This window comes from Mirounga leonina, unplaced genomic scaffold (genome assembly GCF_011800145.1).
Source record: "Mirounga leonina isolate KUSES-001 unplaced genomic scaffold, KU_Mleo_1.0 Mir_101664, whole genome shotgun sequence".
Lineage (NCBI taxonomy): Eukaryota > Metazoa > Chordata > Mammalia > Carnivora > Phocidae > Mirounga > Mirounga leonina.
In genome coordinates this window covers 20,025,168-20,045,851 of record NW_023270175.1, presented here as the reverse complement: position 1 = coordinate 20,045,851, position 20,684 = coordinate 20,025,168, and the positions used below count along the sequence as shown (strand labels likewise).

The 20,684-nt window shown below is 38.4% G+C and overlaps 1 protein-coding gene across 10 annotated transcripts in view; it reads left to right on the top strand.

The window, feature by feature from the left end:
• The first annotated feature begins 534 nt into the window (after positions 1-534).
• The window catches only part of SMARCA1 (SWI/SNF related, matrix associated, actin dependent regulator of chromatin, subfamily a, member 1), a 776,730-nt gene continuing 756,580 nt past the window's right edge, over positions 535-20,684 (top strand). For all 10 annotated transcript variants that reach the window (XR_004679785.1, XR_004679781.1, XM_035008363.1 and 7 more), the window contains exons 1-9: positions 535-837; positions 5,745-5,831; positions 9,225-9,391; positions 9,713-9,813; positions 10,123-10,223; positions 13,069-13,248; positions 17,423-17,578; positions 18,939-19,070; positions 20,044-20,112. Coding sequence is in view for 8 of the 10 variants with exons in the window: in XM_035008363.1 (XP_034864254.1) it covers positions 664-837; positions 5,745-5,831; positions 9,225-9,391; positions 9,713-9,813; positions 10,123-10,223; positions 13,069-13,248; positions 17,423-17,578; positions 18,939-19,070; positions 20,044-20,112 (1,167 nt within the window). In the remaining 2 variants the exon portion in view is untranslated. The remainder of the gene's footprint in view (positions 838-5,744; positions 5,832-9,224; positions 9,392-9,712; positions 9,814-10,122; positions 10,224-13,068; positions 13,249-17,422; positions 17,579-18,938; positions 19,071-20,043; positions 20,113-20,684) is intronic.

Sequence of the window (20,684 nt, the reverse complement as noted above, 5' to 3'; positions counted from 1 at the left end):
CAGCTGCAATCAGGAGATTCAAGGAGTGCTTCTCCTTCTGCAGAATTTACAAAGGTGGGAATAGCACCACCAATCCCCCTTTCGAGATCTGGGAAAGGGCAGTCCCCAGAGGGGTTCTGGGCTTTGCAAATGGTGAGAAAGACCTTTTGCAGTGCAGTTACAAGCAGAGGAAAAGTTCTTTGTGCAAGAAGGGGAGAGCGCCCTGAGGTACAAAGAGCAGATTTAAGGGAAAGAGGATTCCTTCTGCACACATCTGCGAGGGGAGCTCAGGCTGACTGTTGGGGGCGTGTGGGAAAGGAGATTTTTAGGGAGCCGCGGGCTTGTGGGTTCCCGCCTCTACCCCAGTCCGCGCCCCACACTCAGGCAACAGTTGGTCGTGCGGGGCCGGCCCGGGCTCTGGGTGGGGAGGGGGAGTCTCGCGATCGTTGAGGGGGGGTGGAGGAAGGGGGGAGGGTGACGGGGGGGAGGCCATGACGTAGGGTGGGTGGACGGAAGTGGGGCAGGGTTGAGGGTTATTTAAAGAAGGGGGGGCTGAGCGAAGGGGTTGGAAGCGGAGTGATTCCCCACCCCTGCTCCATCTAGCTCTTTCCAGTGCAGCCACTGCCGCCGCCCAGGAGCCCTCGTCCCCTTCCTCGTCCCCCTTCTCGTTCCCGCTCCAACGCCATGGAGCCGGACTCCGCTGCAGTGGCAGCCGCCGTGGCAGCCGCTAATGCGACCGCCACAATCGTGGTCATAGAGGACGAGCAGCCGGGGCCATCCACCTCTAAGGAGGAGGGAGCGGCCGCCGCAGCCACCGAAGCCACCGTGGCCACGGAGAAGAGCGAGAAGAAGAAGGAGGTAAATAGGAAGGGGGTGTGTGTGTGTGTGTGTATTTGGTGAACAAATTCTGAGCCGGGCCCCTCCGAGGGGCCCAAGCCCTGACCTTTCGGCGCCGACAGGTACCGGCGGAGCTCCACGGGGATGGGGGCCGAGGGCGCGCTGGGGGTGGGGGGCGGCGGAACAGTCTAGCATTCGCTCCCCTCCCCCTTTCCTCCTTGCCGCCTGGAGGGCGGGGGCGGGGCTGGGCGCGGCGCGGGGTGGAGGGTGCCCGTTATCCCGGGAGTTGGGGGCTTTGGAGCCCCTGGACAGCCCCCGGCCCCATTCACATTCCCGGAACTGGGGTAACAGGGTGGGGGATGGGGCTGTGCAGGAAAAAGCCTCCGCCTCTCCCTCTCCTCTCGTTCGCTCCCTCTCCCCCCCCTTCCCGTCGGCCTCTGCCTGGGAAATCTGGGCCCTTCAATCCCACACCCGCGCAAAAGGGGTTCTGCTGGGGCTTATTTTTTTAAATTTGAATTTTAAGGTGCTGGTGGTTGGGAGGAGGAGGACGATAGGAGAGACTTGTTTTTTTGAATGACAATGTCGGCCTTTTAGGTGGCAGCAAAAAAATCATCCCTTGTTCGTTTGGTCCCGCCTGCTGAAGCGGGGGTGTCACCCCGAGAAAATGAGCTCTCCGCGTCCTACCCGCCCCCCCCCCCGCCCGCCATCCAAACCCCAAACTGAGGAATCGTGGACGCTGGCTTAGGAAAATTTCCAACGTGTGCACCCTCACCCTCTCCTGCCCCGCCCCCGACGGTATAGTGTTTCACTCTGGGGCCACCCAAATGGTCCCCCAATGGGGCCCCAAGCCTTCCAGGCTTCCGCCTCCCTCTCCTAGTGGGCGCTGCTGGCTCCTGGACACACGCAGGGCTTTTTATTTTTATTTTTATTTTTCTTTAACCCAGCGTCGATAAGATGAACTGCTAACATACATAAGGGGACCGCTCAGATACCTTATTAAAGCCAAATCTAGAAAATATGTATTATCTCCATAAGGCATCTCTCATATGGACCAAGACATGCAAATGAAACTATGAAACACGTTCAAAATTTGAAATGAAAAATAGGATGGGACATAAGGATTGTTGATGTATAATAAAATTGTAGAATGCTTTTATGGGTGGATTTTTTTCCATTTACGAGTAGACCTATCACAATTAAAAAAAATGGTAGGTAATTAAAATTATGCTTTAGAGATCTCAAGTGGCTTTGTCTGAATCATTACCTGATATGATACGACCAAATGAAAAGCTTTTGAGGGAAATTAACAGCTTTTGCCATGCATTAATTTTAAATGCAGCAGTTGTTTAAGTGACATTTTACTGTTACAAGGTTGACTAAACAGAAAGACAATTGTAGTGCTAAGTGAAAACCGTAGAAAACATGCACATTTTAAGATCTTTGTGGTACTTGGATCAGTGAGACAATATTGTAAAGATGGGTCAAATACCAAGTATCAATATAAAATCAAATATTGGGGAATTTAGACATGAGTCTAGGTGCCTTTTATTCCCTAGACTGGGCAAATGTAAGGGCTAAACTATCTTTTTATGGCAGTGTGAATTTTTTGAATTGTGAAAAGATTGGGAATTAATAAAAAACCTATGTAACAAACACTGAATTGATACATAGCTATTCATGAATTCTGTAACTTCATCAGAAATTGCCTAATAATACTTCATTTGTCTGCTCAGCATAGGGAAATGAGGTGTTGCATGGCAGGAACTTTTTGAATACCTGAAGTTTATTACTCTAGTCACCGCATCTTTTTTATTTTTCCTGAAAAACCTAAAGAGTACCAAACCATCTACTTAAGTTCTTTCATTTGTGTCATTCCTTCAAATAAAGTAATTTGGCACCCCCCCCCCCCCCCCCGCCAAATCTAAATAGATCACTCCCTTGACTCCTTAAGTGATGTACTGAAAGTGCAGATTAACGTGTTCCTCATGTTCATTAGTTGTTGTTCTCTGGAAGTGATACAAAGGCATTTGAGGTGCTGTTTCCCCTCAAATAACCACTTCCCAGACAGTTCCAGTATTGTGTTGATTTTCTTAATGATTTTTCTCTCTCCTTCTTCAATTGTCAGGCTGTTAGCTATCATTTTTTACTACTTTCATCAGAAAGAATTTATAATAAAGGACATAGATGTTATAAAACCATAAAACCATTTAAAACAACTGTAAAAATACAAAAAGACAAAAGTACAAGTGATGCAGGCAGAGGGAAGTAATCACACCAATAGTAAGGAAAAGGGATGTTATTGCGGTGGAACTCATGTTGTAGTCCTGGGCTTCTGCCATCCCTTCCTGCTGTTTACATTGTCCCTTCTTCTAGTGGTCTTTCCCATGTCATTTGCTGCTGCTTTTCTCTGTAGTATGGCAAGCCAGATTATCGAACTTGCTAGAATTGTATATCAGATAAAAGAAAATTGGCTCTGAAGAAGAGCATTTTGTGATGCATAATTAGTAGATTGACTTGTGACATTCAGCGACAGAAAGGTATTTTTGCTTGTCTTCTGGTTCTTGAACTTACTTGGGTTCAAGTGATAGTTGGATAACCTAACACTGGAAGTTGGAGTTGGTATTTTTGGTAATGAAAACATCAAGAAAGAGGTCATGGTCTTGAAGACAGGGCATCCTGATGACCTTGTGCTGTATTCTCTTGGCATCTAAACTACCAGATAATAAAATCTATAAGAAATTGGGGTGCGTGGGTGGCTCAGTCGTTAAGCGTCTGCCTTCGGCTCAGGTCATGATCCCAGAGTCCTGGGATCGAGCCCCGCGTCGGGCTCCCTGCTCAGCGGGGAGTCTGCTTCTCCCTCTCCCTCTGTCTACCACTCTGCCTACTTGTGTTCTCTCTGTCAAATAAATAAATAAAATCTTAAAAAAAAATCTATAAGAAATTCATTAGAATATCTTAGTCACTTTTTATCTTGTGTGAGAAGTGTATTTTTGAAAATATACAAAGGAGAAGGTTTAGAAGGTAGGTGTTTTAAAATTTGTTGTGGAAGATAGTGCCAATTAAGTAATTACCCACAGCTTTTAATAGCACTGCTCAAGATTAGGAATTTTAATCAGCATATAATTAAATTTTATGGTATTCTACCACAAGGTAGGCAAGAGTATTGAGTGAAATTTTTTCTAATTAAAGCTTTAATTTTTCCATAAGTAAAATCTATGTCCCACATTATTAGATATACACTTGTGTATATGAGGGGAAGTAATGTTGACTGTTTTGAAAGCTAGAAAGCTACATATAGCTTTTCAGGTAATGATAAAGGTGTGATTTTTTTTTTTTTTTACCCAGTTTTCCTTTACTTGTTGCTTTGAAAATAAAATCAGATTTATAGTATATGTGACAGTTTGAAAGTGTGGGATTGAGAGAATTTTAGCAGTTTTCTATTCTTGCCCATCCAGGATTACATTCAAAACATCCCACATAGATGATATATACATATGAGGTGCTTAAGTCAAGATGGCTATTATTTGGGTTAAGAATAACTGAACAGTATCTGATCAGTGCTTCAAAGTAGAACCCTGACAAGGGTCAAGTTCCATAATCTTCGTTTGGATTTTCTCAAATTAGAAATTTCAGTAAATGTTGGAAGACATACTCATGAACTATCGGAGTCATGTCTTTTTTTTTTTTTTAAAGATTTTATTTATTTGACAGAGACACAGCAAGAGAGGGAACACAAGCAGGGGGAGTGGGAGAGGCAGGCCTCCCGCAGAGCAGGGAGCCCGATGTGGGGCTCAATCCCAGGACCCCGGTCTCATGACCTGAGCCAAAGGCAGACGCTCAACGACTGAGCCACCCCGGGGTCCTGTCTTTCTTATGTTTAAGATCACATTCTGTTGTTGATTTAGGACCTAAGTTTTCAGAAACTGGTTGACAAAAGCCATGATAAAATGGACATAATTTCTTTAGTTTTCACAAACATTTGTGTTTTGACTTGTACAAAGTCTGTGTTAAAAATGAAATACTCTTGGCTCTGGTACTAAGGTGTAGATTTGTGTTTTTATTATTTTATTTCTCCATTTCTTACAGGGAAGGAGGTATATTTTATATGCCTATTTATATTTACAAGTACAAGCTTATCTTTACTAGGGATGGCATTCATGAAATCACCCTCCAGATAATTTCAGTATTTTTAAGAAGCTGATTTATGCCAGTTTTCACTAAATTACAACTTTTTAAATATCAACGGTTAATAGTTGATAGCATTGAGAAACTGCTTCTACAAAATGTTTATGTAATATGGTTTAAAATACTTTTCTTTCCAGTTGGAGAAAATTAACATAAATCAAAAGTTTGAAACTGTACTGTTTTATTATTTAAATAGAAATGAACACATTGCATTATATAAAAAAGTTTAAATGTTCTGATTAGAATATGAAAACAATAAAAAGTGTCTTTTCAGGAACAGAAACCACAGTCTTCTTCTGAAAGTCTGGCTTATTTCCATTACATAAAGAAGTGTTTCTGAGAATTAATATTTACTTTCCTTGAATTTTTTGGTTTGTGATTGATAATATTAGCATATTCTAGATTTTAAATCTTCTATTCAATGGTTATATGCTTTTTTATGCTTTAAATTAAAAAATAGGTGAAAAGGCTTGATGTTTCACCTTTTGGTGTTTATTTTAATTAATGTTATTTCTCTGGTCTTAAGAATTCAGATTTTTTTATTGGACCTCAGGTGCACAGAACTGGATTAATTATAAGCCCTGCTTCATGACATGCTCTCATCATTGGTCTATGTGTGGCCCATGTTCATTTATTTATTTAGTATTTAATTACTTTTTACTTTCTTCAAATGAAAATGTTGACTACTTTTAAGATATTGCTTTGTAATTTGATGGCTTATTTTTTTTTTTTTGAAATTCTAGAAAAATGTTTCTTTGTTTCAACTCAAACTTGCTGCTAAAGCTTCTAAATCTGAAAAGGAAATGGACCCAGAATATGAAGAGAAAATGGTAAATATATTCTTGGGTAGGATAGTGAATACTGTAGTTGATTTTTTTCTTATTGAAGTATAGTTGTTACTTAATCTTACATTAGTTTCACCGTAGTTGATTTTTACAGAGGAGATGTGAAAGACTGAAAAAATTCATGTGTGTGTATAATGAATACAGGATCATAGATTTTAGAATTGGAAAGTAATTTAATATATAATCAGTCATAATAGATTTTTTAAAAAATATTTTTTTTATTTGAGAGACAGAGAGCACAAGCCAGCGGGAGGGGCAGAGGCAGAGGGAGAAGGACAAGCAGACTTCCTGCTGACTGGGGAGCCTAATGCGGGACTCGGGGCTCGAGGCTTGATCCCAGGACTCCGAGATCATGATCTGAGCCAAAGTCAGATGCCCAACCCACTGGGCTACCCAGGCAGCCTCATCATAGTAGATTTTGTTGAATAAATGAATCTCTTTGTTTTCAGATGAGAAAATAAGGATCAGAGAAACTATATGGAATAGTTGGGAACAGAAGTCATATCTCTACACTTTTGTTCAGTGCTCTTTATCCCATAATAAGATTTTTTTTTTAAATCTCTCTCTCTTTTTTTAAAGATTTTATTTATTTATCTGAGAGAGAGAATGGGAGACAGAGAGCATGAGAGGGGGAGGGTCAGAGGGAGAAGCAGACTCCCCGCCGAGCAGGAAGCCCGGGACTCAATCCCGGGACTCCAGAATAATGACCTGAGCCGAAGGCAGTTGCTTAACCAACTGAGCCACCCAGGCGCCCCCCATGATAAGATTTTTAAAAAGATTTTATTTATTTGTGAGAGAGTGTAAGAGAGAGTGTGAGGGGGGTGGAGGAGGGAGAGGGCGAGGGAGAAGCAGACTCCCTGCTGAGCAGAGAGCCCAATCCGCCATTCGCCTCGATCCCAGGATCCTGGGATGATGACCCGAGCCAAAGACAGACGCTTAAGTGACTGAGCCACACAGCTGCCCTTAAGATGTTTTTTTTTAAAGATTTATTTATTTATTTGACGGAGGGGGAGAGGGAGAAGGAAAGAATCCTCAAGCAGATTTCCTGCTGAGTCCAGAGCCCAGTGTGGGGCCCCATCCCAGGACCCTGAGATCATGACCTGAGCCGAAATCAAGAGTTGGACACTTAACTGATTGAGCCACCCAGGTGCCCCAGATTTTCTTTTCTTTTTCTTTTTTCTTTTTTTTTTAAGATTTATCCATTTATTTGAGAGAACAAGGCGCACAAGCAAGCTGGGGGAGGGGTAAAGGGAGAGGAGGAGAGAGAATCCTCAAGCAGACTCCCCACTGAGTACAGAGCCCAGAGTCCAGACTCGGGGACTGGATCTCAGGACCCCAAGATCACAACCCAAGCCAAAACCAAGAGTCAGATGTTCAACTGACTGAGCCACCCTGCCACTTCCATCATAAGATGTTTTATGCTAAAAATAAAAATATTGGCTGAAAGAAAGCAGGTCGCAGAGCCAGACTGATATTTTTTTCTTCCTCTCTTCTTGCTTTGAATATATTAATGAATGTTACGCATTGTAAAACATAATATAGTAACACATTTTCTGGAGGACATTTGCCTGGTACCTGGAAATATTACATATTTAAGCAGTATAATCTCAGTGATGCCCACCTACTGCTTTGCCATATATTTAATTTAATTTTTCATTTAAAAAAAATTTTTATTCACTAAAATCCATATTTTAGTTTTCATTTTAGTTGGAACTGAACTTTTTTGTTGAGGGGTTGTTTTTGCAGTAATATTATAAAAATGAGTAGAGATGAAGTATATTTTTTGGCTGCTCATAGTGATTTTACCAAAATCCATGCCTAAATGTCTAAGGTCACATCTAACGCAGACAGTTAATGTTTTAACAACTCTAAAAACAACATTCCAGTGAGGATAACATAAAATGGAAAAGTTTTGGCCTCCTTCCAATTTCTGGTCTGAATATATTTGTCTAATTCTTGTGTTTATGTTAATGAACTCTTGTACGTTTCTGGTGTTATTAATTATGCAACCTTCATTAGCAATCAAATATTCTCTACCCTGTGGTCAGAAAGTGATTGGGAATTAAAAAATAATTTTCATTTTTTTCTTTATCTAGAATGATGTATACATCTTTTGGTCTTCTAAGATTTTTTAGTGAAGTTTTATTTCACTAATGTGGTATAAGTTTTATGTCCTTTTACAATTTATTGAGAAATTATAATACATACCAATTTTTTTTAATACATACCAATTTTTAATAGTTAATATACATTAACTGTTTTACTTACGTGTGTGTATATATTTTTCCTCCAAATCCTGCTCACTTTGGAGACATACTTTTTATATTATTAGCATAAAGTGCAATTTTCCAGGGGCACCTGGGTGGCTCAGTCAGTTAAGTGTTTGACTTTGGCTCAGGACATGATCTCGGGGCCCTGGGATCAAGCCCCACATCGGGCTTTGTGCTTGGCGGGGAGTCTGCTTGTCCTTCTGCCCTTTTCCCCACTCTTGCACTCTCTTTCTCTCTCTCTCTCTCTCAAATAAATAAAATCTTTAAAAAAGTGCAATTTTCCAGATCATTGTAATTGAAGAGAGAAATATTTATTACATTATTGTACCACACATTCACAATATTTTGAGACAGGATGACACTGTATTCTAAGATGTTAATAATTATTCCTAGATGCAACTTGAAAATTCTTAAGAGTTCAGTTTATGGTATATGTATATCATAGCTAATAATTTATATTTCTGTATTTAGGATATATTATATATTATGATGCTTTATTTTGTTCACTAGGAAAAGAAAATTGTTATGTTTTGGGAAGAGGATTTGCTTTTTGGCCCTGACTCTTTTTTTTTTTTTTTTTTAAGATTTTATTTATTTATTTGAGAGAGAATGAGAGAGAGTGAGCACATGAGAGGGGGGAGGGTCAGAGGGAGAAGCAGACTCCCTGCCGAGCAGGGAGCCTGATGCGGGACTCGATCCAGGGACTCCAGGATCATGACCTGAGCCGAAGGCAGTCGCTTAACCAACTGAGCCACCCAGGCGCCCCTTGGCCCTGACTCTTTAAGCAGGGTACTTTTTATTGGGGCATTTACTGCTTTTAAATCACTTGGCTTCTATTCAAACTATCTGAAAATGCCATTTTCAAATTCTGCTTACTAGCTGTGGGAACTTGGGCAAGTTAGTTACCCTCTCCGTGCTTTACTTTTATCATCTGTAAAATGGAGAGAATATTAGTACCCACCTCATAAGTTTACGAAGAGAATTAAATGAGTTAGTATGTTTAAAGTGCTTAGAACATAGTACAAAGTAGAAGGGCAATATAAGTCTTTGTTAAATAACCTTGAATACGAAAGAAAATCATTACTTTTTCTTTTGTTTCGTACATTAGAAAGCAGACCGAGCAAAGAGATTTGAATTTTTATTAAAGCAGACAGAACTTTTTGCACATTTCATTCAACCTTCAGCACAGAAATCTCCAACATCTCCTCTGAACATGAAATTGGGACGTCCTCGAATAAAGAAAGATGACAAGCAGACCTTAATTTCTGCTGGAGAGTACGTTGGCATCTCTCTCTACTTTATTCCCTCTCTTCCTCCTGTCCCCACCTCTCCCTCCTCTTATATTCTCATTCCCTTTTTACTTACTCAGTATAATTCTGTATTAAAAAAATAAGGTTATTGTCAGTGTAAGTAAGTTTTGGAAGCAACTATTTTTTCTCACTAGAAATCAATAAAAATGTACGCTGGTTCTACCAACTTCTAAGCAAGACCTTAGATAACCCATTTTTTTTTCATGACAGACATTAGCAATGTGTAGTGACTTAACTGACAGCTTAGCATTTGGGTTGAATATAAAGGTATTTGTTTTCATTTCAGCTACCGCCACAGGCGCACAGAACAAGAAGAAGATGAAGAGCTACTCTCAGAGAGTCGGAAAACATCTAATGTGTGTGTTAGATTTGAGGTGTCACCTTCATGTAAGTATCTTATTATGTTGGTATTTTTTTTCCAATTTGGTTTTAGAAAAATTATGTACTTGATTATATATTTTTTAAAGGTTTTATTTATTTATTTGAGAGAAAGAGCGCGCATGAGAGAGCACGAGGAGGGGGACAGAGGGAGAAGCAGACTCCTCACTGAGCAGGGAGCCACACCTGGGGCTCGATCCCAGGACCCCAGGATCATGACCTGAGCGGAAGGCAGATACTTAACCAACTGAGCCACCCAGGCACCCCTGTAGTTGATTGTATTAATGAAAGTATGAGATGTCTTGATTTCTTTTTCAGATGTGAAAGGAGGACCACTGAGAGATTATCAGATTCGGGGGCTGAACTGGTTGATCTCTTTGTATGAAAATGGAGTCAATGGTATCTTGGCAGATGAAATGGTAAGGAGTTGATAGCTAAAAACACAATCTCAGTTATCAATTTTTATGTAAATTTGAAATACCTGAGCTGTATTGTCCCCCTGAGGCCTGGAGGCTAATTGCTTTATTTAGTTATAATGTAAAAGACATTTGTAAAGTCTAGAATTGTTTCTTTAAGTAATCTCTAGAACATATACTTTCACAGGCTACAAATTCTTAGTGCGATTTCCTCATATGGTTTAAAAAACCTCCTTGTACTTTTGTTTTTGTTTGCACTTTGGCTTCCAGGAAACTCAGAGCCGAAATGAATGCCAAAATGGAGACCCTGTGTAACATAATGGCCAGCCCATTGTGCCTTTATGCCTTTTTCTATTCTATACCTTCTAATCTTCCCTTGGCCCTTCTTTATTTCTATTTTACCATTAATTTATGTTCCATGTTTTCATTGTAGGCCACCCGAAACATATTTTCTTTGTAGGCGACCTGAAATCCTTTTGGTAATGAAGTGGGGGTATATAAACCAAACACTAAATGAGTGCATGAATAAACCAAACAATAAATGATGAAACCATGAATGAATGCATGTAAGCACCTCAATGTGTGAGCATTCAGAAAGTGACTAGATGGAATAAAAAAAAAAAAGTAAAGAGCAATGTTGAGTCCTGATATAGCAGAGTACCAGATGGGACCTGGGAAGTAAGCTAAGGAATGATGGGCATATAAATAAAATGACCAAAGAGAAAAAGTAAGACCATTTAAGATGCTAATTCAGCAGATCAGGGGAGTACATGAAGGCCTACATTGGTATTTTAAGACCAAATGAGTAAGATGGGATTTAAGAGAGGGCGGGGGGGGGGGGAGTTCTAGATTTTTATGACCCAGTGATACTCCTATATATGTGACTCTGGAGCCATATTTACATGACTATTTATGCTAAGTAACATGTAGTGTAGTAGTTGATCCCATAGATGCTGAGCAGCTGTTAGGTGTGTGGCAGGAGGTCCTTTAAATCAAGGGTCTGTAGGTCCTTATATTTAGTATTCTGGATTGGAGACTACAATTAACTCAAAGGGGGAGGAGCTTGGTTAATTGGATAACAGAAAGACCAGGATTATTTGCCCCAAGCTCCTCTTGGCTGCAGCCTGTCTAAAGGATCTAAAGAGCCTTCATACTGAATTTATGCTGATACCAGATACTTTTTGATTATTAAAAAAGGGAAAGATACTTTAATAAGGAGTATAGAAAATTTGGAAAAAATTCAAGAAAAAAATTGAAAGTAAATTATAATTATGCTACCTAGAAATAGTTGACATTTTGGCATATTTCATTTTAGTATTTTAACTCCAGATGTGTTTATTTTACATAGTTGCGATCATATTGTATGTATAATTTGGTATTCTGATTTCTTCATATTCATACATTTTTTTACATAATTCAAATATTTGTAAAAGTAATTATTAATTACTCTATAACAATTAATCCTGGAGAGTTACCATAGTTCTATTCATCTCCTCCCTTATTGTGGGTCATTTGGATTGATGTGTAGTATGTAGTATATGTTTCGTATATTTAGTATGTATGGGTTGATATATATGTACATATGGTATGTAATAATACTGTTGTAAGAACCCTTGTAATTTAGTTTTCCTGCACCTTTCAAATTATTTCCATGGGATTCCTAAAAATGGAATTACTTGATTAAGGAATTTTAGATATTTTAAGGTTTTGATGCATCTCATTAAGTGAAATATTAGATGGGATAAATCCTATAAAAATAGTTTAAGCCTAGGTTTATAAATGCAAATATATACCTTGCATAGAGATAAAGCCAGAAACTCTTTTATTTTTTATTTTTATTTTTTTTAAAGATTTTATTTGTTTGACAGCATGGGAGAGCACAAGCAGGGAGAGCAGGAGAAGGAGAGGGAGAAGCAGGCCCCCTGCCCAGCAGGGAACCTGATGTGGGGCTCGATCCCAGGACCCTGGGATTATGACCTGAGCTGAAGGCAGACGCTTAACCATCTGAACCACCCAGGCGCCCCCAGAAACTCTTTAATTTTAAAAGACCACACAGCATAGAACATTGTTCCCTTTCTCATCAGTTAGGTGGTGGGTTCGTGGTGTTCAATATGCTATTTTTTTTGAAGATTTTATTTATTTATTTGACAGATAGAGACATAGCAAGAGAGGGAACACAAGCAGGGGGAGTGGGAATGGGAGAAGCAGGCTTCCCGCCAAGCAGGGAGCCTGATGCGGGGCTCAATCCCAGGACCCTGGGACCATGACCTGAGCCGAAGGCAGACGCCCAACGACAGAGCCAACCAGGCGCCCCTCAGTATGCTATTTTTTAAAAAGTTCACCAGACCAGGTGATCTCTAAGGCCCTTTCTGGCTGCAGAGTTCTTTTATGTTCTGTTCTTTTATGGTTCCATAGGTCTTCAAGGGTGTGAGATGCAAGTACAGAGAGCCACAAGTCCCTTGAGATGCATAGTTTGAATATTTCATGTCTGGGCTATAATAATGTTGGGGCCAATGGGAAAGAAAGACCAGTATCTAAGCAGGCTGATAAGGGAAATGAGTGCGAAACGCATACACATGAAATCCCTAATTTTGCCTTTAGAAAAAATTATAAAGTAGACTGCTTGCTCCTTTAAGAAGAGCAACAAAGCAGCTTTCTACCTGCAAGTCCCTGGTTTCTTTTTGTGCACACAGTAAGTACAAATTGGAATGGTTACTCACTTAAAAAAACAAAGGTCTTTAAATTTTTCCCTATGTGACATAGTTGACAAATGTCTTTTGTAATGTTATTACTAACAAAATGTTTCATTAAATAAACACGGATTTTTTTCTTTGTAATGGTAATGCAGGGTCTTGGTAAGACTTTACAAACGATTGCTTTGCTTGGTTACCTGAAACATTACCGAAACATTCCTGGACCTCACATGGTTTTAGTTCCAAAGTCTACTTTATACAACTGGATGAATGAATTTAAACGATGGGTCCCATCTCTACGTGTTATTTGTTTCGTCGGAGACAAGGATGCGAGAGTAAGTGAGAAATAAGTTTAAAGAGGCCATCAAGAATAACATCATTTCTGGGGTTAAGTTGCCTACTATTACCATAAAAGACATTGAAGTTGACTGCTACTAGTAAATAACTCTACGTTAAGGCTCTGTTTAAGTGCTTTTTATATATTAATTAATTCTCACAACACTCCTGTGAAGTAGATGTGTTACTTATTAATAACAGACAATCCATTACTATGCTTATCTGCATTTAATTTCAACTAGGTCATTAACCTCAGCGTTTTTGAGTTGCATTTTAAATATCTTTTTATAAAAAAAGTCCTTATTGACAGTGTATCTTATCAGTGACTCTATCAGTTGTGCTATTTGACTCCAAAACTGTAATTTTGCATGACTTAATTTTTTATGTTTATTTTTTTTATTTTTGACTTTGACTTGGTATACATGCACACATGTGTGTGCTTACACACATGAATGGAACCTTCTCTATTTGTATGGAGAGCATTGTGTTTTGTGTTTATGCATAGACACAACTTTCAATTTGGTCTTTGAATAGAAAAATATATATCTGCATACATTCTTAGATATTAGAAATTCTGGGCTCTTGCTTAAATTAGCCATTTGTCAATCTAGTAGGCTACAATTATTTAGGACTGTAGAATTAATCTAAAATAAATAAATTATGCAAAAATATCAAAATGAATAATCAGCTTAGAAAGCATATTATTAAACTTTGCCTTTATTTTGCCTCCAGAGGACATAGTTTAAAGATTTATTCTATTTTACATATTTAGATAGGCTATCAAAAGATATTCTCAAAAGAATGGTAGCATAATGAATTATGTAATTTTATTATCATTTTGCTTGAAGAAAAATTACTTAAATTTATTTAAATTTAACTTATAAATAATTTAAATATTGAAATACTGAGCTCATAAATTTAGAATTATGGGCTTGATTCTTCCCTATGCCTAATATTTCCCAGTGGCAAATTAGTCACTTAGAACTCTTTCTAATCACTGATGTTCTTTCCTTTTTAAAAAAGATTTTATTTATTTATTTATTAGAGAGAGAGAGAAAGAGCACGAGTGGGGGGGAGGGGCAGAGGGAGAGGGAGAAAGAGAAACAGACTTCCTGCTGAGCTGAGAGCTGGACACAGGGATTGATCCCAGGACCTGGAGATCACGACCTGAGCCAAAGGCAGACACTCTCAGGTGCCCCTCACTGCTGTTCTTTGATGTAATACCACTCCTTATAAAACTTTGCATTTCTAAAGTACTGATTTTTGGCTGAAATTATTTCTTGAAGGTCATAAGCAAAAGAGAAATATCTACGCTTGTGTTTCCAGGTATCTCAGTAAAACTGTCAGTGGTTTTCAACTATATTATATGGAATCCAAGGATTTAATGAAGTATTTCTTCGAGGTTTTTTTTTATAAAGATTTTTATTTATTCACTTGAGACACACAGAGAGAGAGAGAGAGCATGAGCAGGGAGAGAGGCAGAGGGAGAGGGATAAGCAGGCTCCCTGCTGAGCCAGGAGCCAGATGTGGGGCTCGATCCCAGAACCCTGGGATCATGACCTGAGCTGAAGGCAGATGCTTAACCATCTGAGCCATCCAGGCACCCCTAAAAGAAAAAGTGGATGTATTTAATTTGTGACTCTATCAAGCCAAGTAATGCTTGGCTCTTGGCTCTCTACCCCATGGGAGGTTGGGATTTTACTGGCAGCTTCAAAAATTTTTTAATCTTGAAAACCAGTCTTCAAAGTCAGTGTTTTTCATATTGCCACTCATTAATATTGGGAATTCATGTTGGTGGAGACAAGAATTTTTTAAAACACTGAGACACAAAAGATTGGAAAATGGCAGTGTTTCACTCATGGTGGGGATAGGTACTGCTCCTTTTTTTTTTTAAAAGATTTTATTTATTTATTTGAGAGAGAGAGAGAATGAGAGACAGAGAGCATGAGAGGGAGGAGGGTCAGAGGGAGAAGCAGACTCCTTGCCGAGCAGGGAGCCCGATGCGGGACTCGATCCCAGGACTCCAGGATCATGACCTGAGCCGAAGGCAGTCGCTTAACCAACTGAGCCACCCAGGCGCCCATGTACTGCTCCTTTTTTTAAGGATTGCAACCTAAACTATAATTTTACTGTGGTCCATGGGCAAAAGAGTTTGCAAACTGGTAATTATTAATAACATAAATAATGTACTATATTCAACATTTAGAGATTGATGTCAGTATGCATAGTGAAAATCCAGATTATTACTTATAGACAGATTTGAATCTTGGTACCACATGGGATAGATATATTGGGTCTTTATAGTTTCCTGGCCTTTTGTAAATATTTTATGAGGTCAATATGTTATTAAAAAATTTGATGTAGATTATAACGGGTATTTGATTGAGTTGGGAAATTCTTAGTAATACTATTGATCCAGTTTGATACTAATGTAGTCCTGAAGTATATAGAGGTGTGAATCCCAAGTAAGGTTTTTTAGTTTTTCTTTTTTTAAATAGGCTCCACACCCAGCATGGGACTTGATCTCACAACCTTGAGATCAAGAGTTGCATGCTCTACCAACTGAGCCAGTTAGGCACCCCACAAAACTTGGTTTTTGACCCCTTCCTTTTCCACTCCAGAGGCATCAAAGATCTTGGAGATGGAAACAGGAGATCTGGTGTTAGTTCTGATGTTGCCATTGACTGTGTGATGTTGAGTGACTGTTGAAGGGCCTTAATTTTGTCACCTATAAAGTGAGAGCTTTTGGATTATGTGATATTCAATGTTGTGTCACACAAATTTCAAAGTAGGGCTAATTTAAATTAAAAATATGCATATGTTTCATGAAACTGTAGGAGGAACAATTAAACTGAGTGTTTCACAAAATCAAAGAAGATAAGGTGTTTGCAAGACCAAATGGGGTCTGGTACCCTGGTTCTCTTTATGTTGTTTCCAACTCCCTAATGTCTTAATTAGCTTTTTCAATATGACCACTTCCCAGAGTGCAACTGAGATCTCTACAAAGGCCTTTTTTCTGTTCTCTGCTTTAGTCCAGGGGATCCTTTTGTATATATAAGCACTCAGTAAATATTTGTTGAATGAGTCTATAGTGTGTTTGGTGCATAACTGACTTTATGAAATAATGAGTTTGCAGTGAACAGTTACTTTGTTTATGTACTGTAATTTCAGATTTACAGTACTAATCAGAACCTTCTCAGTATAGATTTGGCTGCTCCCTGTTAACTTCTGTGGTTTTATTTTGACCTGTAACATCTGGAATTCAGTTCATACAAGTTAAAAATGCTCTCAGTCAGCTTGGCTACTAGTTGGCCACTGCCTGTGAAGATTTAACAACAGTTCTAAATAGTCTCACTGTTTTAAATAGTCTCCTGTACTAGATAGAGCAAGTCCCCTTTATAAAATCATGTCCGTAGCCTCAAAACAACATCAGGAAGGGCGCCTGGGTGGCTCAGTTGGTTAAGCGACTGCCTTCGGCTCAGGTCATGATCCTGGAGTCCCTGGATCGAGTCCCGCATCGGGCTCCCTGCTCTGCAGGGAGTCTGCTTCTCCCTCCGACCCTCCCCCCTCTCATGTGCTCTCTCTCATTCTCTCTCTCTCAAATAAATAAATAAAATCTTTAAAAAGAAAACATCAGGAAGTCCACAAAAGCATTAATGGGCTTTCATGACTCCTTAACAAAATATGTGACTCATTCCTGCTAGAAAGGGAAGGAACATATTAAGAGATCTCAAAAGGTTGAAATCATTATATTGAGTTCTTTTCATTTGTTAAACCTGTATTGGTAATAGTTAGTAATGCTTGGCTCTTGGTAAGAACATGGTTTTCAGAAGGCAGTTAACTTCACCCATGTTTTTTTGGACCATCTGTCCTATGAAGAGAGTCTAGTAATGTAGTCATCTTCTGGTGATAAGAACTACTCCAGTTCATTGGATATGCTGTACTCTTTTAAGGGAAGCCTTTGCTTCTCTTTTGTTGATGAATATATTAGCATATCATCCAGATAATTGCCCACAAATGTGTCTTTGGGCCTTGGTTTTCCTATCTTTAAAATGGATGAGACTAAATGATTCCCAGGTCTCTCTCTTATAATTATTAATATTCTCTTGATGTTATAATTCTGTGACCATCTTGTCAGTGTATTCTAATATGAGGAACTTTATTTTGCATTAGGCTGCTTTTATTCGTGATGAAATGATGCCAGGAGAATGGGACGTTTGTGTTACTTCTTATGAGATGGTAATTAAAGAAAAATCCGTATTTAAAAAGTTTCATTGGCGATACCTAGTCATTGATGAGGCTCATAGAATAAAGAATGAAAAATCTAAGGTAAGCCAGTTTTCAGTATCATTGTTAAAGTTTTCTTTTAACTACCATGTCTGTTTGTTTACTTCTGTGTATTCAAAATTAAAAAGGGCTGGAAGATTGTGATTTTATTCACAGAATGTGAATGAAAATCAGTTTTAAAAATGGTTTTAAAGTTTAAATTATTGAATATGAGACAAATGAAAATTGAGCACAGTTTTTAATATAAGGAAAATTAGGTGTTCATTTGCTATACTTGTTGCAGCCTAACTCTGTTATGCTACAATATTTTAATGTTTTGGTAATATTTGGTGTACAAAAGTCATTTGCATTGATTTGCCTTTTATTGAGGAGCCTACCAGCTTATGTGTATTCATAAGGATTAGAAAAAAATCATTTCTTGGAATTATCTGATTTGTGTGAATTAGAGTGTGGTGTTAATTTTGAAAAATATCAATATTTCTTGCCATTCAACTCCATCAACAGTAGGAAAAGCATCAGTTATTATGATGAACCTCTCTTTGGATCACTGGGCTACTTTGGGAGAAACAGGGACAGAACTGGAGGAAAACTACCAGGTGGATCATACTAATTTCAAATTGAAACTAATACCCAATAAAAAAGGATGCATGTTAGAGAATAATTATTTAAGAGTTTTATAAAAATGTGCATTTTTATTGATAAGGTTATTGTTCTTTTATGCTTTTGTGCTTTAATTTTTATAGTTTTATGTTTATTTTATTTTTTTTAAGATTTTTTTTATTTATTTGACAGAGACACAGCGAGAGAGGGAACACAAGCAGAGGGAGTGGGAGAGGGAGAAACAGGCTTCCCGCTGAGCAGGGAGCCCAATGCGGGCCTCGATCCCAGGACCCTGGGATCATGACCTGAGCCGAAGGCAGACGCTTAATGACTGAGCCACCCAGGAGCCCCTATAGCTTTATATTTAGAAAGTTAATATAAGATAAGAAAAATGGGTGCAACTCTGGTGCTTAGAAATTGTCACCAGGCCAAGTTAGAACTTGGCTAGGTATATAGGTGAACATGATTGGCAGGGAGAAGGGGATATTGTGTAAAGTGACTAGCCTGGATTCCATGGAGTTTTGACTGTTTCTGTGGACCCAAAATGGAGAAAATAAATTTTTTGAAGTGAGGGAGGGGTCTGAGGTATGACTATGATTTGCATTCTTGCAAGTGTAGAAATGCCTAGGATATTTTGTTCAGTTGTGATTCATTGTGGCAATGTCACCTGAACTAGGATATTTTCCTAGTTCAGAAAAATAATTTTCAAGTTTTATTTTATTCAAAACATGGTTGGATAAGGAACTGAATTTTGAGAATTCTAATAAATAAAGGGATGTTAACATAATTATTATTTTTCTAGCTTTCTGAGATTGTTCGTGAGTTCAAGTCAACCAATCGCTTGCTCCTAACTGGAACACCTTTGCAGAATAACCTGCATGAACTCTGGGCATTACTCAACTTTTTGTTGCCTGATGTCTTTAATTCTGCAGATGTAAGTTTAAGTCATATGTTTTAAATATGATTTTCTTATGTTCACAGACATCTGTTTTCAAAGCATAGAATGTAGATTGAAATTTATAGTTCTTTTTCATTTGTAATTCTTTATCTGTGTGTTTTGGTTTTCTCAGAAAAAAAAGCTCTTAAGCACAAATTTTTCAAATGGGGATATTTAGAGAAATAATGTATCTTTTCTTTGAGAGTATTCTGCCTGTTAAACTGCCTATATTGCATTGCTGTCACAACTTCTGATATGAAATAGGCTGAGTTCATAATAGTAAATTCAAAATTTTCTTTTAATTAAATTAGAAGGGCTTTCTACATACTAGTTTGGCAGGTGGAGTCTTTAAAATGGTCTTTGATTATTGTAGTCATTAACATTTGGTGAGCACTAAAGAGCTCATAATTAATGTGTGATTAGAAAAACAGCATATTTTGTAAATGTGTGATTTACATTGTTTTTATCATTAACACAAGGTTATGCTAGTGCAGCAAACTGAATTGAATGATTTAAGGATTTTGGAGCTTGATTTTTCTCATTTCTGATATTAATTGATAATAAAAAGTACCAAGTTCAGCTATCCATTGGTTTGTATACCTTATCTTGCTTTGGTTTATTTTTATTGTTTGTTTAAAATTTTTGTTATCATTATGTGCCTTCCATTTTATATTCTTATTCCTACTCTAACTCTTAACTGGATATAATGCTACTATGATATGGGGAAGCCTAATAAAAGACTTTTAAGGAAACAGTGCTGGTGGAGTTCAAATTTTAACTCCTCCAGTATTTTAGCTATTTTTGAGAAGTAAATAATATTGGCCATCACAGTGAACGTATTTTTGAAAGTGCTTTTAAAATGAACTACTGTTGTGTCATTGTATGAGAATTTATACAATATTGAGTTTATTTAAAAAAAAACCAAACCAATCCCCTGTGTGCTTATTGCAAAATTTTCACCCCTCCACAGGACTTTGACTCTTGGTTTGACACTAAAAATTGTCTTGGTGATCAAAAACTTGTGGAAAGACTTCACGCAGTAAGTAATAGACAAGCAAATTTAGTAATTAAATATATATACCAACCCAGAAAACAAAATTGCCATAGAATCTGTTTGAACTTGTGGGTTTACCTCCTGGCTCAGTCTCACTGCTTCTCCCTTCCAGTCTTTCTGACAGCCTCTTTGGGAAATGAACTCTACTCTATTTTCAGCCTGTCTAGGGAACAGCTTTTTTGCTTCAGCTCTCCCACATGGATAATGTGGTCCTCTCCAGTAGAGGCTGTTCATACTCGCATACCCCATAGGTCCTTAAGATGGCATCAGTATTTTTCTAGTTCCCCAGTGCCACTTGTAAGCCACTAGTTCTCCACCATCATGTACAGAACTCTTCCTTTAAGGTGAAGTTATCTTGCAGGTCCACCTTCCACCCATTCTTTTCTCTGTCATCCACTCATCTCCAGGTGACTCCCTCACATTCATTAAATACCAGTTTTCCATTCTTTGATAACAACTTCTTATATCCTTTTTTAGCTCTTTCACTCATGTTACTCCTTCTGTACTTATTCTGTTACCTTACAGAGACCTCCAGTCCTTGGACCCCTGCTTTTTCT